This window comes from Protopterus annectens, chromosome 2.part0, assembly GCF_019279795.1.
Source record: "Protopterus annectens isolate FY-2018-M chromosome 2.part0, PAN1.0, whole genome shotgun sequence".
Classification (NCBI taxonomy): domain Eukaryota; kingdom Metazoa; phylum Chordata; order Ceratodontiformes; family Protopteridae; genus Protopterus; species Protopterus annectens.
Genome location: NC_056728.1, coordinates 1,170,972,344 through 1,170,989,843, shown reverse-complemented (window position 1 = coordinate 1,170,989,843; position 17,500 = coordinate 1,170,972,344). Strand labels below are relative to the sequence as shown.

At 40.5% G+C, this 17,500-nt stretch overlaps 1 protein-coding gene across 2 annotated transcripts in view; it reads left to right on the top strand.

Moving 5' to 3' along the window:
• The window catches only part of LOC122793405 (alcohol dehydrogenase class-3-like), a 374,659-nt gene that overhangs the window by 147,346 nt on the left and 209,813 nt on the right, over positions 1 to 17,500 (top strand). For both annotated transcript variants that reach the window (XM_044061382.1, XM_044061381.1), the window contains exon 3: positions 1,188 to 1,329. In XM_044061382.1, coding sequence (XP_043917317.1) covers positions 1,188 to 1,329 — 142 coding nt within the window. The remainder of the gene's footprint in view (positions 1 to 1,187; positions 1,330 to 17,500) is intronic.

The window sequence follows — 17,500 nt, the reverse complement described above, 5'->3', positions numbered from 1 at the left end:
ATCTCAAAATTCAAAATACTGAGTCCAAAATCTTGAAAGTTCAAAATACTGAAAACTGAAAATACTGAATTTCAAAATATAGAAAAAAAACTACAGGATGCCAACACTTACAATACTCCACCAGAAGTATATAGAGAAACAAATAAAAGACAACACATATCATATTAGTTTACACCAACTATTAGCAGGGGAACAAGCCCCCCTGCACCACTCATGTGGGTGCCCCCCCCACACCCCCGATACTTAAATATATCAACTCCGAGATTGCACTTTACTGCACTAAGATAAGTTATGTTGTAGTATAGCAAATTAAAAGAGAACACGGCTAAGGTTACAACCTTACACTCATGAAGCAGGTAATGGAAAGTTTGCCATTTTCTTCTTTGGAGCGCAATCTCTGAGTTTATATATTTAAGTAGCAGGGGGTGTAGTGGGTGCAGGGGAGCTTGCCCCCCCTGCTTACAGTTGGAGAGGAGTAATATGTTTTATGTAGTTGTGCTGGAATATTTTAAGTGTTGGTGTACTCTGTTTTTTCGATATGAAATTCAGTAGTTTGAGTTTTCAGTATTTTGAGCTTTCAAGATTTTGGAATCAGTATTTTGAATTTTGGGATTATGAGCTTTCAAGATTTAGAAGTGGACCCGTTAGCTTATGTGTGTCTGTATGTGTGTGTGTGTGTGTGTGTGTGTGTGTGTGTGTGTGTGTGTGTGTGTGTGTGTGTGTGTGTGTGTGTGTGTGTGTGTGTGAGCTTATGTGTATTTGTATGTGTGCTTGTGTGTGCCTGCATATGTCTGTGATGTTTGCATACGTTTGCTTCTATAGCATAAGGATGATGAAACCCCTATTATCTTCAAAGAATCAGCTAATTAAAGAGCTTTGTTGATCCTTTGCTGAAACAACTTACCTGTTGTGATATATATATAGACAGTAGCGCTACACAACATTCCATAGAATGGCATGATTATACTGTTCTGACTTCCGCTGCATTAACTTTCCTGACTTATACTTAGCCATCAAAGTCAGTCAGTCTGATACTGTGTGTTGTCTGTCAGCTTATTTCCTGGAACATAACAATTTGCTTCAGGTTCTAGAACTATAAAAGACACAGGCTGGTTTCTTGCAGGGGTAATAATGTGAGAATAATGTATTTTTTTTACTATGTATGCTTCTCTCATTGTGTGTTTCAGATCACTGCCACTGGGGTATGTGGTACTGATGCATATGGACTGAGCGGTGCCGATCCCCGATTTAAATATCCAATAATCTTTGGTCATGAAGGAGCTGGAATTGTTGAAAGTGTTGGAGAAGGAGTCACTGTAGTTAAACCAGGTATGTACCACTCTCTTCTTAGTCAAAGTCTATTTAAAATATGAAACAAAATGACCTATATATATATATATATATATATATATATATATATATATATATATATATATATATATATCAAACTTTAATTGACCTATCCTTTATGTGTCTGACTTGGCACCTAATTATATAGTTACCCCTTTCTGTAACATCCCACCACCCAATACATATGACCAGCAGGAGTCAACAAAAGAACCTGTTAAAATGCTCTGGCTGTGCAGTATGGAATATGCTTGTTTGCATTAGGTTTGAATAAAATGTTTCTCTTTTTCAGATAACATTATATCATATTTACCTTTTCATAAATGGTGACACCATTGCATTATCCTCCAGAAATGTAATGGGTTACAAACTAAATAAGTTGTCATCCTGTATTTCTTCAAAAGTTAATTAATCATGACTGCTGTTGACACACACACACACACACACACACACAAACACACAGACACACACACGCACATATATATATAATATATATATATATATATATATATATATATATATATATATATATATATATATACATCTACACACACACACACACACACACACACACACACACACACAACTATAATACAATTGTTTTTCTTTAGTCATGTAAAAGGGTGAATCACCATTTTATCAAGACCTGCTGTCCATCTTTGTGTAGGTGAGGGGTGTTCACTGTCAGTGACTTGAGTACCTAAAACTAGCTCCCACCTATACTCTTTCAATAACACTTTAAAAATGTCTCGATAGCTTATGATTTTGTGGAGGGATCCAAGATTGTAATTAAGTTTTTCTTGAGAGTACCAAACTTCTTCACCAATGGATATCTTTCTAACCACTCTTTCATTAACACATTTTTGTGTTTATGTATGTATCTATATACAGTAGCTCTAAGTGTATATATGCACACACACACACCCACACACACACACACACACACACACACACACACACACACACACACACACACACACACACGCATATATACATTTATGAAAACACTCCATATAATTGAACGTTCCTAATCTTGAATGTGTTTAACACTGGCAGAAGTGATTAAAACTTATTTGATTGAGGCCTTCCTGCCTTCTTTGGTAATGGGTGTTAACGCTAATGATGCCCCTTCCCCAACCCTAACCCTACACCTTAACGTCATTAAAACTTTCCCATAATACTGTCACTATTCAGACAAATTTGAAGATAGTGTTATGGGGGTTTTAGTTTTAATATAATTTTTCATGACTGTATGTGATCAAACTTATTTTGTTGGCGTTTTATATTCAACATTACGGGAGTTCAACATTAGGGTGGTTTGGTGATATAAACAGACCCATATATCTATATACATATCTATATATGGGTCTACTGTACTTCATCGAAGAAACACTTCTTCGAAAAGGAACAGTAGACCCACACTTATGCGAAAGTGCACTTAACTGAAAGTGCACTTTTGCGAAGAACGGTTCAACGAACCATTAAGGAACACCAAACGGTGTGTCCCCCACACCCCCCTACTTAAATATACCAACTCCAAGATTGTACTAAAGTGGGGAAACAGGTCAATTCCCTTTTCCCCACTGTAGTGTGCTTTGGCACCTCAGTATTCCTTAACGGTTCATTGAACCGTTCTTTGCGAAAGTGCACTTTCAGTTAAGTGCACTTTCACGTAAGTGTGGGTCTACTTCTCTTTTTTGAAGAGGTGTTTCTTCGATAAAGAGAAGTAGACCCCTATATATATATATATATATATATATATATATATATATATATATATATATCTATATACACACACACACACACACACACACACACATATATATATATATATATATATATATATATATATATATATAGGGTCTATATCAAATTATAGAAGTTTTACTACTTTGAATCACTAAACATCGAACCATAGTGATCGAAGTAGTAAAACCTTGAAATCCAATATAAACATTTAAAAAAAACAAACAAACAAAAAAAAAAAAACAAAAGGATGTAAGCAGGGGGGAAAACCCCCCTGCACTCCCCACACCCCTCGCTACTTAAATATACCAACTCCGAGATCACGCTACAATGTAGGAAACAGAAATCTTCCGTTTCCGCACTGTAGTGCACTGAAGTTCTGGGCCACTTTCTCTATTTTTTGCTGACTTCCTTAGGCTATACATAATGTAAACTTTTTTTATATTTCACTGTTCCTTTGTGTCACTTGTATTCTCTCAGTTGGTTAGGCACATTGACCTTGTTAAATCTGAGCATTATTATTTATTTATTTATTTATTTAAATTTGTTGACCGGGAGTGTCCGACTGGACGTAGGTCCATTTTCAGCGGAGGCCCGGGGAGAAAAGCTCCACAGTGAAATAAACAGACAGTAGTTACAATGGATTACATAGTGATTAACAATTTAACATAGCAATTACTTACAACATATTTACAGATGAAGAACATAGCACACCAGTAGACAACTAGAATCTTTATCTGTGAAGTACATAACAGACATTAACAAATGTTACAATGAGAAGTTCCTGCTGTATAATAAGTACTAGGCTTATGAGCATCTGAGCTTGCTATAATCAAGGTAGTTAGTGGAGTGGAAAGAAAGGTAGTGGTTGGATGGGGTGGATGATATTAGAGTGGGAGTTGCAAAGGCATAGCCAGCATGTTTTTAGGTGCGCTTTTAGTAAAGTTTTGAAGTGGGTGCATGATGGTACGGAGGTAATTGTGGGTAGGAGTGAGTTCCATAATTTGGCTATGGCGCAAGACAATAGTGCTTCACCAGCAGAGTTATTGGCTTTAGTGATCTGCAAGTGATTTTTGTTGATGGATCTTAGTGGTCTGGTGGTGCAATAGGGTTGGAGTAGATTCTGGAGGTATGGGACATTTAGTGGATGGTTTACTAGTTTGTGGGCGAGTGAGAGTTGATACCACTGAAGGAGGTGAGGGAGTTCAAGCCAGCCAAGTTCAGCAAGTGAGAGACAGTGGTGACTACGGTAGGATACCCCTGTGGCGAATTTGGTGATTTTGTTGTAGCAGGTCTCTAGCTTGTTTAGATCACATTGCCTTAGGTTGGTATATATTGGAGAGGCATAAAGTAGGGTGGATAAGGTGGGAATTTGAAATCTTTGCTGCTTTGGTGAGAAATTGCTTATTTCTGTATAACGCTCCTAGTTTTTTGCTGACTTTTTTTATGGTCATGGATATGTTCATAGGTTCATAGGTTTATACTAGGCTATCTGCCCTAGGGCATTTATAAGCCTAGCCAGAGTATGTTTGGCTTTCGCCACCCATTTTAAATGAATTTTGCTATGCCCTTTTTCGAGGTTAGTATACTGTGCCTCTGTCTAACAGTGACACAGAAGTGATACCCAGGGTAAACCTATGATCTCCCATCCACTCATCAAGATTCCTCTTGAAGAGAGTCAATGAGGGACTCTGCCTAACCTGGACTGGGATTTTATAACAGAGTGAAGGGAGCCTCTGGGTTATGAATCTGTCCCTCCAGCATGTCCTATTTATTTCAGTTCTGAGGTTCAAGTCTCTCAAGCACGTCGCTCGATGGGATTTGGATTTTCTGAGGTGCAGCATGTCCATTAATTCCGGGTTGGACATGGCTTTATACGTCTGGCACAGATCGCCTCTGAGCAGGCGGTATGCCACTGAGTAGAGCTGGAGTTTCTTTAACCGGGCAGCATATGACATCTGTTTGAGCCCTTTGATCCTCTTGGTGAGGTACTTTTGGGGTCTTTCCAGTTGCTGCAGGTGTCTGGTAAGGTACATCCCAAAAGGGGCATTGTACTCAATTATGGGCCTGATGAGGGATGAGTAAAGAGGCACAATGACCTCCCCTGATCTAGATGTGAATCCCTTCATGATTAGGTGGGCTATATAAAATGTTTTTCTAACCACTTTGGCCACGTGGTTGTCAAATGAGAGATTGCTATCAACTTGGGTCCCTAGGTCCCTAATTACTTCTTCCGTACTTAATGGATTACCACCTATGTGGTAATTTGTGGGCACTTTGTTTTTTCCAAAGGGGATGACTGTACACTTTTTGGCATTTAGCTTGAGGCCATGGCTCTGGCACCAGTTGTCTGTTTCTATGAGGCCCTTTTGTAGGATGCTTGTGTTGGCTGGAGAGTCGATTATGGTGCCCAGTTTGCAGTCATCTGCAAACTTGGTCAGCCACAGTCCTTCCGTGTTAGCCTGTACCTCCGAGAAATATATACCGAACAAGAGAGGTCCCAGGACTGAGCCTTGTGGGATGCCACTTGTAACTGGTTTGGAGTCTGACATGGCTCCAGCAATTCTAACCATGTGGGTTCTGTCCTTGAGCCAGTTTGCAACCCATCTAGTGACATAGGGGTTTATATTTAAGCTGGTGAGCTTATCTATAATGTCTGAGTGGGGTATTGTATCGAAGGCTTTTGCAAGGTCCAGGTAGGCTGTGTGGACCACCTTCCCCTCGTCAATGGCCTTGGTGACTGTTTCAAAGAAATCGACCAGGTTTAAGAGGCAGGATCTGCCCTTAACAAAGCCAAACTGGGTAGGATCCAGTGTCTGTAGGTCCCCCATATCTTTATTTATGAGGTCCATGATGATCCTTCCATAGCTTTGCAGAATGTGAATGTCAAATTTTAGTTTATTGTCTGTTTCCACTCCTAGCAATTTGGTGTGTTCAGTTGGGTATATAGTGGTGTTGTCTTTTGCTGTGATGTTAAAGTGAGAGTTGTTTTGAGTATGTTTGGTGGGTTGGAAGATGAGTAGTTTAGTTTTCTTTAGGTTGAGTATTAATTGGGCATCGGATAACCATGTTTCAACAGAGGAAATGTTTCAACAGAGGAAAAGGCTTCCTGTGTGACTTTTTGCAGTTTTGGTAGGGACTGGGCTGAGCAGATGATGGTCGAGTCATCTGCGTATGAGTGTGCCATGTTTGGTGGCAGAGGCTAGATTATTGGTGTAAACAGAGAAGAGTAGGGGTCCAAGGATGGATCCTTGGGGAACCCCTATGGAGACAGGTAGTTGGGGAGATATGTCATTCTGCCATACAACGGATTGTTGGCGGTCAGACAGGTAACTCTGAAACCAGTTGGTGACTGATTGTGAGAAGGATAGGTTATTGTGGACAGAGATAAGTTGTTTGTGTGGGACCATGTCAAATGCTTTAGATAGGTCTAGGAAAGTAGCAGAGGAGAGATAGCCATTGTTTTTATGCTGAAGTATAGTGCCAGTAAAGGAGAGTAAGGCAGTGGTTGTGCTATGGTTTGGTCGGAAACCATGCTGAGTACTGGAAAGGAGGTTGTTAGTAAGGAGTTAGTCTGAGACCTGAGAGTGTATGCATCTCTCTAGTATTTTGGAGAGTGGAGAGAGAATAGCTATGGGGCAGTAATTGGTTAGTTCTGTGGAGGGCCTGCCTTTGTGGAGGGGGATTAAGAAGGTTCCAAGAGCAGAATAAATTGTTTTCTTACATTTATTTCATTGAATTGCACTTAACACTTATAGCTGTGTTATACAGCTAATCTACTACATTTTTCACTGTTATAAAGTTTTTTTTATTGTTTCACTGTGTTTTTGTACCTTTTTATACTGTTTCATTACTGTAATTGCATTTTTATTTAATTACTTAACTGTAAACTGCTTTTTCATACTGAAAGTTGTATTTTTTGTTTGTGAGTGCTCTATCTGTGCTTTTCTGTGCATTTTATGTGAAGTTTCTGTGTTCTAATCAGGTAGCATAGTCTGGATAGAGGCCTGCTGTTATCCTGGTTGTTTTGCTTGTTGACTTTCCTGTATTTCTTGCAGCCATCTTCTGCTGGTAGTGTCTTGTCTTCGCTGTTAATGAGAGTAAGAGGGTTGCCTGACCTTCTCTAGCACGAGTGATTGGTTGAAAGAGTAGGGGCTGGAAGGATTGGGTAGAAATTCAAGCTTCTAGAGTCTTCCATCTTTTCTGGCATTTATACCTTGTGTTTTCAGGGTGATGTGCTTGTTTGCTTATTGTGCACTGCCGATGCACTGTTTTAACCCATTGTGAGGTATCTCAGTTGCATTTTTTCCCTTACCAGCACTTGTCTAACTAACACCCTCCCTTGCAACTACTGTGATTTTTATCCAGTCCTACTCACACCTATAGGTACTTTATTCTGATAGTACCCACTCTACCATCCTTTACCTCTCTTCCACAGATTCTGACAACCATGGACAGAAAATTTCCTGTGGTTTCTCTTGCCAGTCTTGTTGATATGGGCATTCTGAGACAGTGTAGCAACTGCCTCATGTACACGGATAACCCTCTTCTTCTACCACCTAGGAACACAATATGTGAGAGATGCAATCACAGTACATTAAGAACCTAGAATCCTTGCTGTCTTAATCACAAGCCAGTACATCTGGCACTGAGAAGGTTGTCTGCACAAACACTACAAGCACCACACCTCTAACACCACCCACACCTGTACAGTACATTTCTACCTATGTGGAGGTTCTCAACAAAAACATACCTAAACAAAAGAGACTTCCAAAGCAAAAGCACACAAGCAGATGACAACCCACCGTAACAAGCACCACACATAGTACAAATGCCTGTGTATCACAGCCTCTAAGGCTCAGATGCAAACCCAACATACTAGTCATAGGAGGCTATCATGAGACACACAGATGTGTCCTTCACCAGACTAAACAAGGGAAAGTCATGGTAAGTTGCCTATCAGGTGCTAGAATCTGCATTATCACTCACGCACTCAAGTCTTTCAACAACAGGCACTGTTATGACTCTGTCATAGTCCATGTTGGTGTGAATGACTTGAGACATACCTCTCTTGGCTATATGAACAAAGACATGATTGAGCTCGCTGAATATGTGTCCCAGGCAGGTATGTCCCTAGCCTTAAGCAGCATCCTACCATCACCCAGAATGATGCCTCAGTACAAAGAGAAAATGATTGACTTTAACAATTGGCTTAGTTTCTGGTGGCATTCCAAGGGGATCTAGTACGTGATAGCCTGGGAGAACATGATTGACAAACCACGATACTTTGACAGAGATGGCTTTCATCTGTCTCCTCTGAGCTTCAGGCTTCTGGCAGGCTCTTGCCTCCCCATAGTGCTTTTTTAGGTAAAATCACAAGGACAAAATTACCAACATGAAAAATTCTTCCAAACGACATTTAAAGGTCATGTTGCTAAACGCTAGGAGTCTTAACATGAAACTGTACTCATTGCAAGCATTCCAAGCCCTGGAAGATGCTGACATTTCTGCAGTTACTGAAACCTGTTTCAAAGCTGTGGAGACCACCCCAGCCTTACCAGGTTACTTGTCCTACCATATTTTCAGACCCCAAACAGAGGACTACAAAGCCAAAGGAGGTGCAATTTCAATATTTATCAAAGACATACACACCTCCAGGCTGGTCAAACAGTATGATGTGGAGGAGACACTCCAGGTGCAATTAACTATTGACAAAACACCTATTCAAATAATAGCTAGCTACAGACCCCCAGCCATGACTCAGGAGGCCCACTCCACCTATCTGGACTTACTTGAATCCATCACGATTTAACCCTCTACCCTGATCCTAGGTGTCTTTAACTAACCAACCATAGAGTGGAAGACATATTCTAGCTCAAACACAAACACCCAGAGATTCCTAGACTTCGTCAATGCCAATGCATTGGATCAGCTGGTCAACACCCCCCCCCCACAAGAGGTGAAAATATCCTGGACCTGGTACTAACCAATATGAGTAGCCACTGTCGCACCCCTACAGTGTAATCCTTCTTGGTAAGATCCGACCATAAAGCAATCACTTTCAAAGTCATCATCTCTCCTGACCCCCCCCCCCCCCCCTTACCAGGGATGAACAAAAAAAAATTTTCCAAAGCTGACTACAACCTCCTGAGAGCAGGTATAAGCAGCTTCACAGCCACCATCCCTTCAAATGAATCAAGAACTAATGTCCAAGCCTATACCAAAAAAACTATATGAGCACCTATATAGCACCATGGACTTAGCAATACCTGACAGGACCAAATCATCTTCCTCAAGGAAGAGTAAACCTCTCTGTTGGACAGCAGCAATAAACAGATTCTGTAATAAAAGGAAGGAATTGCTGTCCAGGACCAAAAAGGAGCAGGTGGCAAGTTGGAAGCAATCTCTTCTTTGTCTGAACAAGCAAATAAGGTCACTGGTGAAATCCTCTAAGGCTAACTTTGAGCCAAATTGTAATTATTATAATTCTTTGCATACTTCCACAGTCTCAAAGGTAACTCCCAAATCTGCTCTGAATTGATGGTCAAGAATGCCACATACACAAACCCCATAGATATAGCCAACCTGTTGGCAGACAAGTTCAGTGAAAACTTCACCCCCCTGTCCCCCCCATCAGTAAATAAGGACATCCCCAGCACCTGCCCACTTCTCCTCATCACCAGGGAACAGGTTATTAATGCCCTCTCAAAGACATAAACAGCCTCCATGGGACCCAGCAACATCCCTGGCTGTGTCCTACATGAACTCAGGCAAGAGCTCTCTGCACCATTAGGCACCATATTCAGTCAAAGCCTGTGCGCTGGCTTAATTCCAGCAGAATGGAGGCCAGCCACTTCATCCCTCTGCACAAAGGTAGAGCATCCATTGACCCAGGCAATTATAGGCCCATCAGCCTACCTTACCTGATCTGCAAGGCTATGGAATGCATTATCATGGGCCAAGGACACTGGCAACCTCCAAACGCTTGATCCCACACAGTATGGTTTTGTCAAAGTGAGATCATGCCTGTTAAACTTGGTCACCTTCTTCGAAACAGTCACCAAAGCCATGGATGAGGGCAAGAGTGTGCACACGACCTACCTTGACCTAGCCATAGCCTTCGACACTATTCCCCACTCAGGCATAATAGATAAACTCTCTCAGCTAGGCATCAACCCATATGTTACCAGATGGGTAGCTAACGGGCTCACTGATAGAACCCACTCAGTCAAAATAGGGGAAGCCACCTCTAGTAATAGACCCGCAACAAGTGGCGTACCCCAAGGATTGGTCTTGGGGCCTCTATTGTTTGGGATATACTTTTCTGAGGTGCAAGCCAAAACCAGTGATCTGTGGCTGACCACGTTTTCAGATGACTGCAAGCTGGGCACTGTCATGAATTCCCCTAGTGATGTGAACATCCTCAAAGAGAGCCTTAACCAAACTAATGACTGGTGTCAGAAGCATGGCCTCAAACTGAATGCCAAGAAAAGCATCATTATTCCCTTTGGGGAAAATGGTGTCCCCACTAATTATCACATTAATAACAATGTACTAAGCATGCAATCAGTCGTGAGGGACTTGGGCACCCAGGTTGATAGCAACCTGACTTTTGACCACCATGTTGCCTCCATTGTACAGAAGGCTTTCTACATGGCTCACCTCATAAGTAAGTGTATTTCATCCAGGAACAAGGCAGTCATAATATCCATGTACTCCTCCATTATCAGACCCATCATCGAGAACAATGCCCCCTTTGGCATATACCTTGCCAAGCACATGCAGCAGTTGGTGAGACCACAGAGATTCCTGACCAGGAAAATCCAGGGTCTCAAACACCTATCCTATATGTGTCCGGTATACAAGGCCATCTCAGACTCAGCCTTGATGGAGTTGCTGCATATCTGTAAATCAAACTCCACTCATGCAACCCGCAAGCAAGGTTTCAACCTGGTCTGTGACATTAATAGAACTTGCTGGTGGGATATATTTGTGTCCCAACGACCCCCCCCATCTGTGGAATACACTTCCTCTCCAAGTCAAGCAGAGTACCTCACTAGCCCTCTTTAAGAGGAATCTGAATGACTGGATGGGAAACAGAAAATATACCCCTGGGATTCTACCTGTGTCCCTGCTGGGCAAGGAAAACAGGTGTTGACTTTGTGGAAAGATGGATGAAATTCTTGGCTAGGCTTATAAGGGCCTTTGGGCCAATAGCCTTGTATCGTTCTATGAACCTGTGAACCTTAGAATCATACATAACTGAAGTAATGATAAGCATTAACTGACTATTTTTTACCTAGTGAACCTCTCATTGACACTTCTTTCATTGTTACTTCTTCCAGAAACTGCATGTCTAAATCACTGAAAGTATGTCTCCAAAATACAGTCATTAGCAGGTGCATTATATCTTGTTTGTTTCTAGTAAATCTTTGTTCTGTGGTAGGCAAGCTCTGTTTTACATGACAGCTGTATACAGTTCCTACTTGTTTTGTATTGAACTTTCAGGTTCTGCATATTAACAAACATCCTATGAAGTCTCTGAGGTGCTTTGTACTGACAATTTGTGAATATCTTTTGGATGAATTTATGGTCTATTTCACCTTGCGCTTCCTTGTCATAAATATACTCATAGAATTTCTCAGATACTTAACACCCCTGTCCCTCTATGAACATGTATTTCTGTGCATCTGTAAATACTCTCGACAAACTGGAAAATTATTTATTTTTTTGTAAGATCACATCTCCAATGCCATTCAACTTGCATCTACTTCCAACGCAACTGTCTTATTTAAATCCCAGTTTTTAATAATATGTACTTCTTCTGTTCTAGTTTAGTGAGTATTTCAAAATACTTTCTGTTAATAGACCCACTCCCAGGCCAGATATTTCTCCAAAAGATTTGTAACAGTAATATGTATCTCAGGTAGAGTAGATATAAACTGTGCAAATACTGCATCATTCCTATAATCTCATTAACTCACCAATGCAGACAGTGCTGATTATATTACTTTTAATCACAGCTTTTGATGATCTTCTTCTTCTTCTGGCTTTTCCTGGTTAAGGGTCACCACAGTGGATCACCTGTCCGCTCATGATTGGCAGTGGAGTTTTACGGTGTTGAGTTGCCAGCTCAGCGCCCAACCTTCCACAGAAGGCACACACACACACACACACACACACACACACACACACACACACACACACACACACACACACACACACACACAAACACACACTCAAACCTTGGGCCAATTTAGAGTGTCCAATCCACCTACAGCATGTCTTTGGGATGTGGGAGGAAACCGGAGCACCCGGAGGAAACCCACACGACCACAGGGAGGACATGCATACTCCACACAGAAGGCATCCCAGCCAAGGATCGAACCTTTGCTGTGAGGTGACAACGCTAACCGCTGCACCAGCATGGCCGCCACATTAACTTTTGATGATAAATATGAATATATGTAAAACTGCAAGTAGAACATGTTGATCTGGCACCACACGGGTCAGTTACAGAAGTATAGCATAGAACGTGACTGAGATAAAATAAACCATAATACACATTTTAAGTGGAGTCATGGAGGACCACATATTAGAATGAATTACCATTTAAATAAGAGAAAAAAACAGTGAAGACACAGTTTAAGGAGAGACACAGTGGAGACTAGGAACAGTAGTGAAATCTATGCAGAAGTTCTGTAAAGATTCTTTCAACTGGATTAGAGAAAATAAAACATAACCTGAGAATGACAAAGAAAATACTAGCATGACTATTGGGAAGCTTTGAAATGACACGTTAGATACTACAAAATATATGCAGTGTAATTCCTGATGTATATTAACCTACAGGTCTCACAGGACTAGATCTAGGACCTATTTAAGAAACTGACATCTTGAACATAGTGGTCTCAGATGTGGAAGAAGGTATAGAAAAGGAAAGAGAAACAGAATGAGTATCCCTACTTTGGTAGAGGTACTAGTTTGACATTAACTGTTGACCAAATAGGGTCAGAAATAACCAATATAAACTGAGAGACAAGCCATTCTAAAAAGAAGATTTGGGAGTCAGGCAAGGCAGATTAAGACAGATTAAAACAGTAGCTCAGAATAATCTGGCAAATGGCGTTATAATTCTGAAGAAGAGTAACAATACAAAAACATTGCTATTCTAGAAACAACATTCACTTGAGATGAACATGTAAAAATCAAAAAAAAGCAGGAAAACTGGCTCTAAATGAGGTGATGCAAAACAACAAGATGTACTGTTTTTAGGCATCATAAAGAACCACAGAACTAGCAGGACACAGAGTATTGTCAGTTAATTTATAAGGAATGAACAAAGGCACTCAGAAAACCAGAGGTCTAAACTAAAGAAAGTCAAGAAAATTAAGTTTCAGTGAAGGATTATATAGCTTCTTGATATCTAAAGGAGCAAAGAATGGGAATATGAACTGAAAGTAAAGCTAAATCAAATAATTCATAGGATGGACAAAAAAGGAGCAGCAAAAACTTTATAGCAGCTAAATTAACACTTCTGTCCATTATTCATGAGTAATAAGAAGATAAACTTACCAAATACTATCAGCATACAGGTATATGTGTAGGGGAAATAGAAAGTGATCCCAGTTCTTTAATAAATGACAGATTTACAAAAAAATCATATTCAGCTGAGGGCATGACAATGGATCCTATTGTGAGTCATCCTGGAATTCTTTGAGAAGTGGGAGGTGAATTCATATCACTAATAAACTATAAGCAGTGATCAAAGATCTGGACTGCCTGAAGTAAGTGATAGGGAAATTATAAAATATTGGTAAAATGAAAGAACTTCAAGCCTGTTAATGTTTTAAAATAAATGGATGAAACATAGGTAGCATGTTTTATTTCAGGTGTGACAGTACAGAAACTTCTAAATTACTCATATTATCTTATGCTTACTATAGCACACAGAGAAGTATGCATTTTGGAACAAGAAACCAGTGCAGGGCAAATTGGCAGCAGTTTGTTGTTATACCAGTCATGAAATGTCACAGACTAAATACCCACATGCAGAAACTATGCCGAAATAAGAAACATGCTTATAATTAGATCAACTGCATTAAGTTAAAACTATAGCAAGTTAAAAAGTGGCGGAGATCACAAATAATTCAACTTCTTTTTTCAAGGATGGGGGTAATGAAGATATACAATTAAGATGACCTCCACAGTAAGCAACACATGAGTTGCTTGTGTATTTGTGTAGTTAAGGATTTTCAGAATAGTCAAACGAACAGTAATAATGAAAAATATTACTGTCTCTTGCAAATGTGTAAGCTGCACAATTACATTTGAGTAAAAAAATAATTGTTCTTTAGCTACTTTAATTTGACTAACACATTTTTCAGGCTCTCATCTCATTTAAAAGAAAATTTAGATTTTGACCACAAATACATTTCCAAAGAAAATAGTCCACACAATATGAATCACATTTGTTTACCAGATGACTAAGTGAGGTTGCTCTAATTTGGTTTCCTAGCACATGCTTGAGGTGAAATTGTTTGAGTTTCAGTAACATTAAAAAAATATATATCTATATATATATATATATATATATATATATATATATATATATATATATATATATATATATACCAAATACTTGGTAGGAAATCATTGCTGGTGTGATTTCTCTTGTGCACCAGGAATGTTCCACTTCTTTAGGGCTATTTCTTCCTTCTTTGAGTTGGTGTGACTAGATCCAGGCCTGCTGAATCTAGCTTTGTTTGTATAACTTGAGCACTAATCCAGGCATTCTTTAAAGTATTCAATTGTATTTATTACTGCTTGGTAGTAACTTGATTAAAGTGTAGCTATCATTCTAAGTCTTTTGGATTAAGCACTAGGGCTTCAGACCAGTTGTTTTACATTAGGAAGGTTTGTGGCCTGCACTGTGGTGGCAGGACAGGTAGCTTACATCCTTCTAAGTTGGGAAGTGCTGATTGAGGGCTCAGTGTCTGTTATTCTAAAAGTGTATTAGTTCTGGTTTAAGCACTTGGGCTTCAGGCCAGTTATTTTAAATTAAGAGGGTTTGTGGTCTGCACTCTTGTGGGAGAAGAGGCTGGACTCTGTCCTTCTGAGCTGGGAATTTCTGGTTAAAAGCTTATAGTGCCTGCATATTTGGACTGCTTCTTACTGTAATTGGGACACCTTGTTTGCTGTAGCATAGACTAGATCCAGGCCTGCTGAATCTAGCTTTGTTTGTATGCTTGTTGTTTGTTTGCTTGTTATTTCCCTGAAAAGCTAATTCCACCTAAAATGCGGCTTTTCAGTGCTTCTGTGGATCCCTAGTGATATCTGCATTGCTTACTGTACTTATTTTCTTGTTTCACTTGAAAGAAAGTTACTGTTTGTCATTTTTGCATTTAAGTTACCTGTAACACATTGCATTTAAGTTACCTGGCACTTGCTCACTAAAGCAATTATATAAGTCAGCACTAAAAAATTAAAAGCACTACACCCTCACAAACTCCCCTTGAATACCTTGTTCCCACTGGCCCTTTTTTTTCAATTATAAAGGAATTCCCAATACTATTGTAGCATGTCCAAAGGTCAATTGTCAATATCCTCTCCAGTCCAGCTAGTGAATCTGGGAATCTTGAGGCAATGTTACAACTGCCTCATGTACACAGACAACCCTCTCCTCCTCCCAACAAATTCCAACACATGTGAGAGATGCAACCATATAGCCAAACTGGAGGCTAAGCTCTCTCAACTCAGTACTGGCGTAACCAGTCAGGAGGAGAAGGAAACCACACTCACTACAATTCCAGTCTCACATAGACCTACCACGACAGCAAACCAAACACATAAACACACAAAACATACTTGGAGGCTCTAAATAAAACCTGCCTAAGCAGCAGAGACCTCCAAAGATGACACCCAAGCAACCGCTACCCCAAAACAAAACATGTGCAACACATAGCTCATAAAGCCAGTGTGCTGAACAGTCACAGCCCTTAAGGCTAAACAACACACCTGATACACTTGTAATAGGTGACTCTATCATCAGGCACACTGACGTCCCGCTCACCAGGCTGAACAAGGAGAAGGTCATGGTGAGCTGCCTGTCTGGTGCTAGGATCTGCCACATAACACAAGCACTCAGGTCACTCCAAGGCAAGTACAAATATGACTCAGTCATTGTCCATGCTGGTGTGAATGACCTGAGACGTACCTCCCTGGACTACATGAAAAGAGACATAGAGGAGCTCTCTGAGCATGTAGCACAGGCCGGTATGACCCTGACCTTGAGTAGCATCTTACCCTCACCAAGAATGATGCCACAATATGAAGACAAGATGATCAATTTCAACAATTGGCTTAAGTATTGGTGTCATTCAAAGAGGATCCAATGCCTGTCAGCCTGGGATGACATGCTCAACAAGCCACGATGCTTCGCTAGTGATCGCTTGCATCTGTCACCCCTGGGCTTTCAGATATTGGAAAAGGCTCTTGCTACCCCCATAGTGCCTTTTTTAGGCAAGGCTCAAAAGACAAACCCACCTCCATAGGTATCACAAGGGATAAAAAACTAAGAGTAATGCTTCTCAACGCCAGAAGTCTAAACCTCAAAATGTGTGCACTCAAAACTCTCCTTAGCATTGAGAACATTGATATCTGTGCAGTAACAGAAACCTGGTTCAAGGCTCCCCAGCACTACCAGGTTATACCTCATACCATGCTTTTCAGCCCCAAAACTTGGACCAAACCACAAAAGAAGGGGGAGTATCAATATTCGTCAAAGATACCCACACCTCCAGGTTGGTGGCACAGCACGAAGCATCAGAGACTATCCATGTGCAACTAACAGTAGGTAAAACTGCCTTCCAGTTTATAGCCTTCTACAGACCACCCTCCCAAACCCAGGAACCCCACTCGGCCTTCCTGAGAACACTGGAAAATATGAAGGTCTCTCCAAACACCATTATATTGGGCGACTTCAACTACCCAAACATAGACTGAGAGCATTACTCTAGCTCCAACACCCTAGCCCAAAGGTTCCTAGAATTTATAAACTCAAATGCTATGGAACAACTTGTTACCACTCCCACAAGAGGGGAAAACATACTGGACTTGATCATCACCAACATGGGGACTTTATGCTCCAGACCAGAAGTGTATCCCTCACTGGTAAGATCAGACCATAAATTAATCTCATTGGATATTCACATCCCGACCACAACCCCTGCCAAGAAAACCACAGTGAAAAACTTCTCTAAAGCAAATTTCACACTCCTCAAAACCGAGGTGGAATCCTTCAAAGCCCCAGGGCCTGTGGAAAATATGGCCCAGACCGCAGAATCCTTTATAAACACATTCTATGAACACCTTCAGGAATGCATGGATCATGCAATCCCAAATAAAA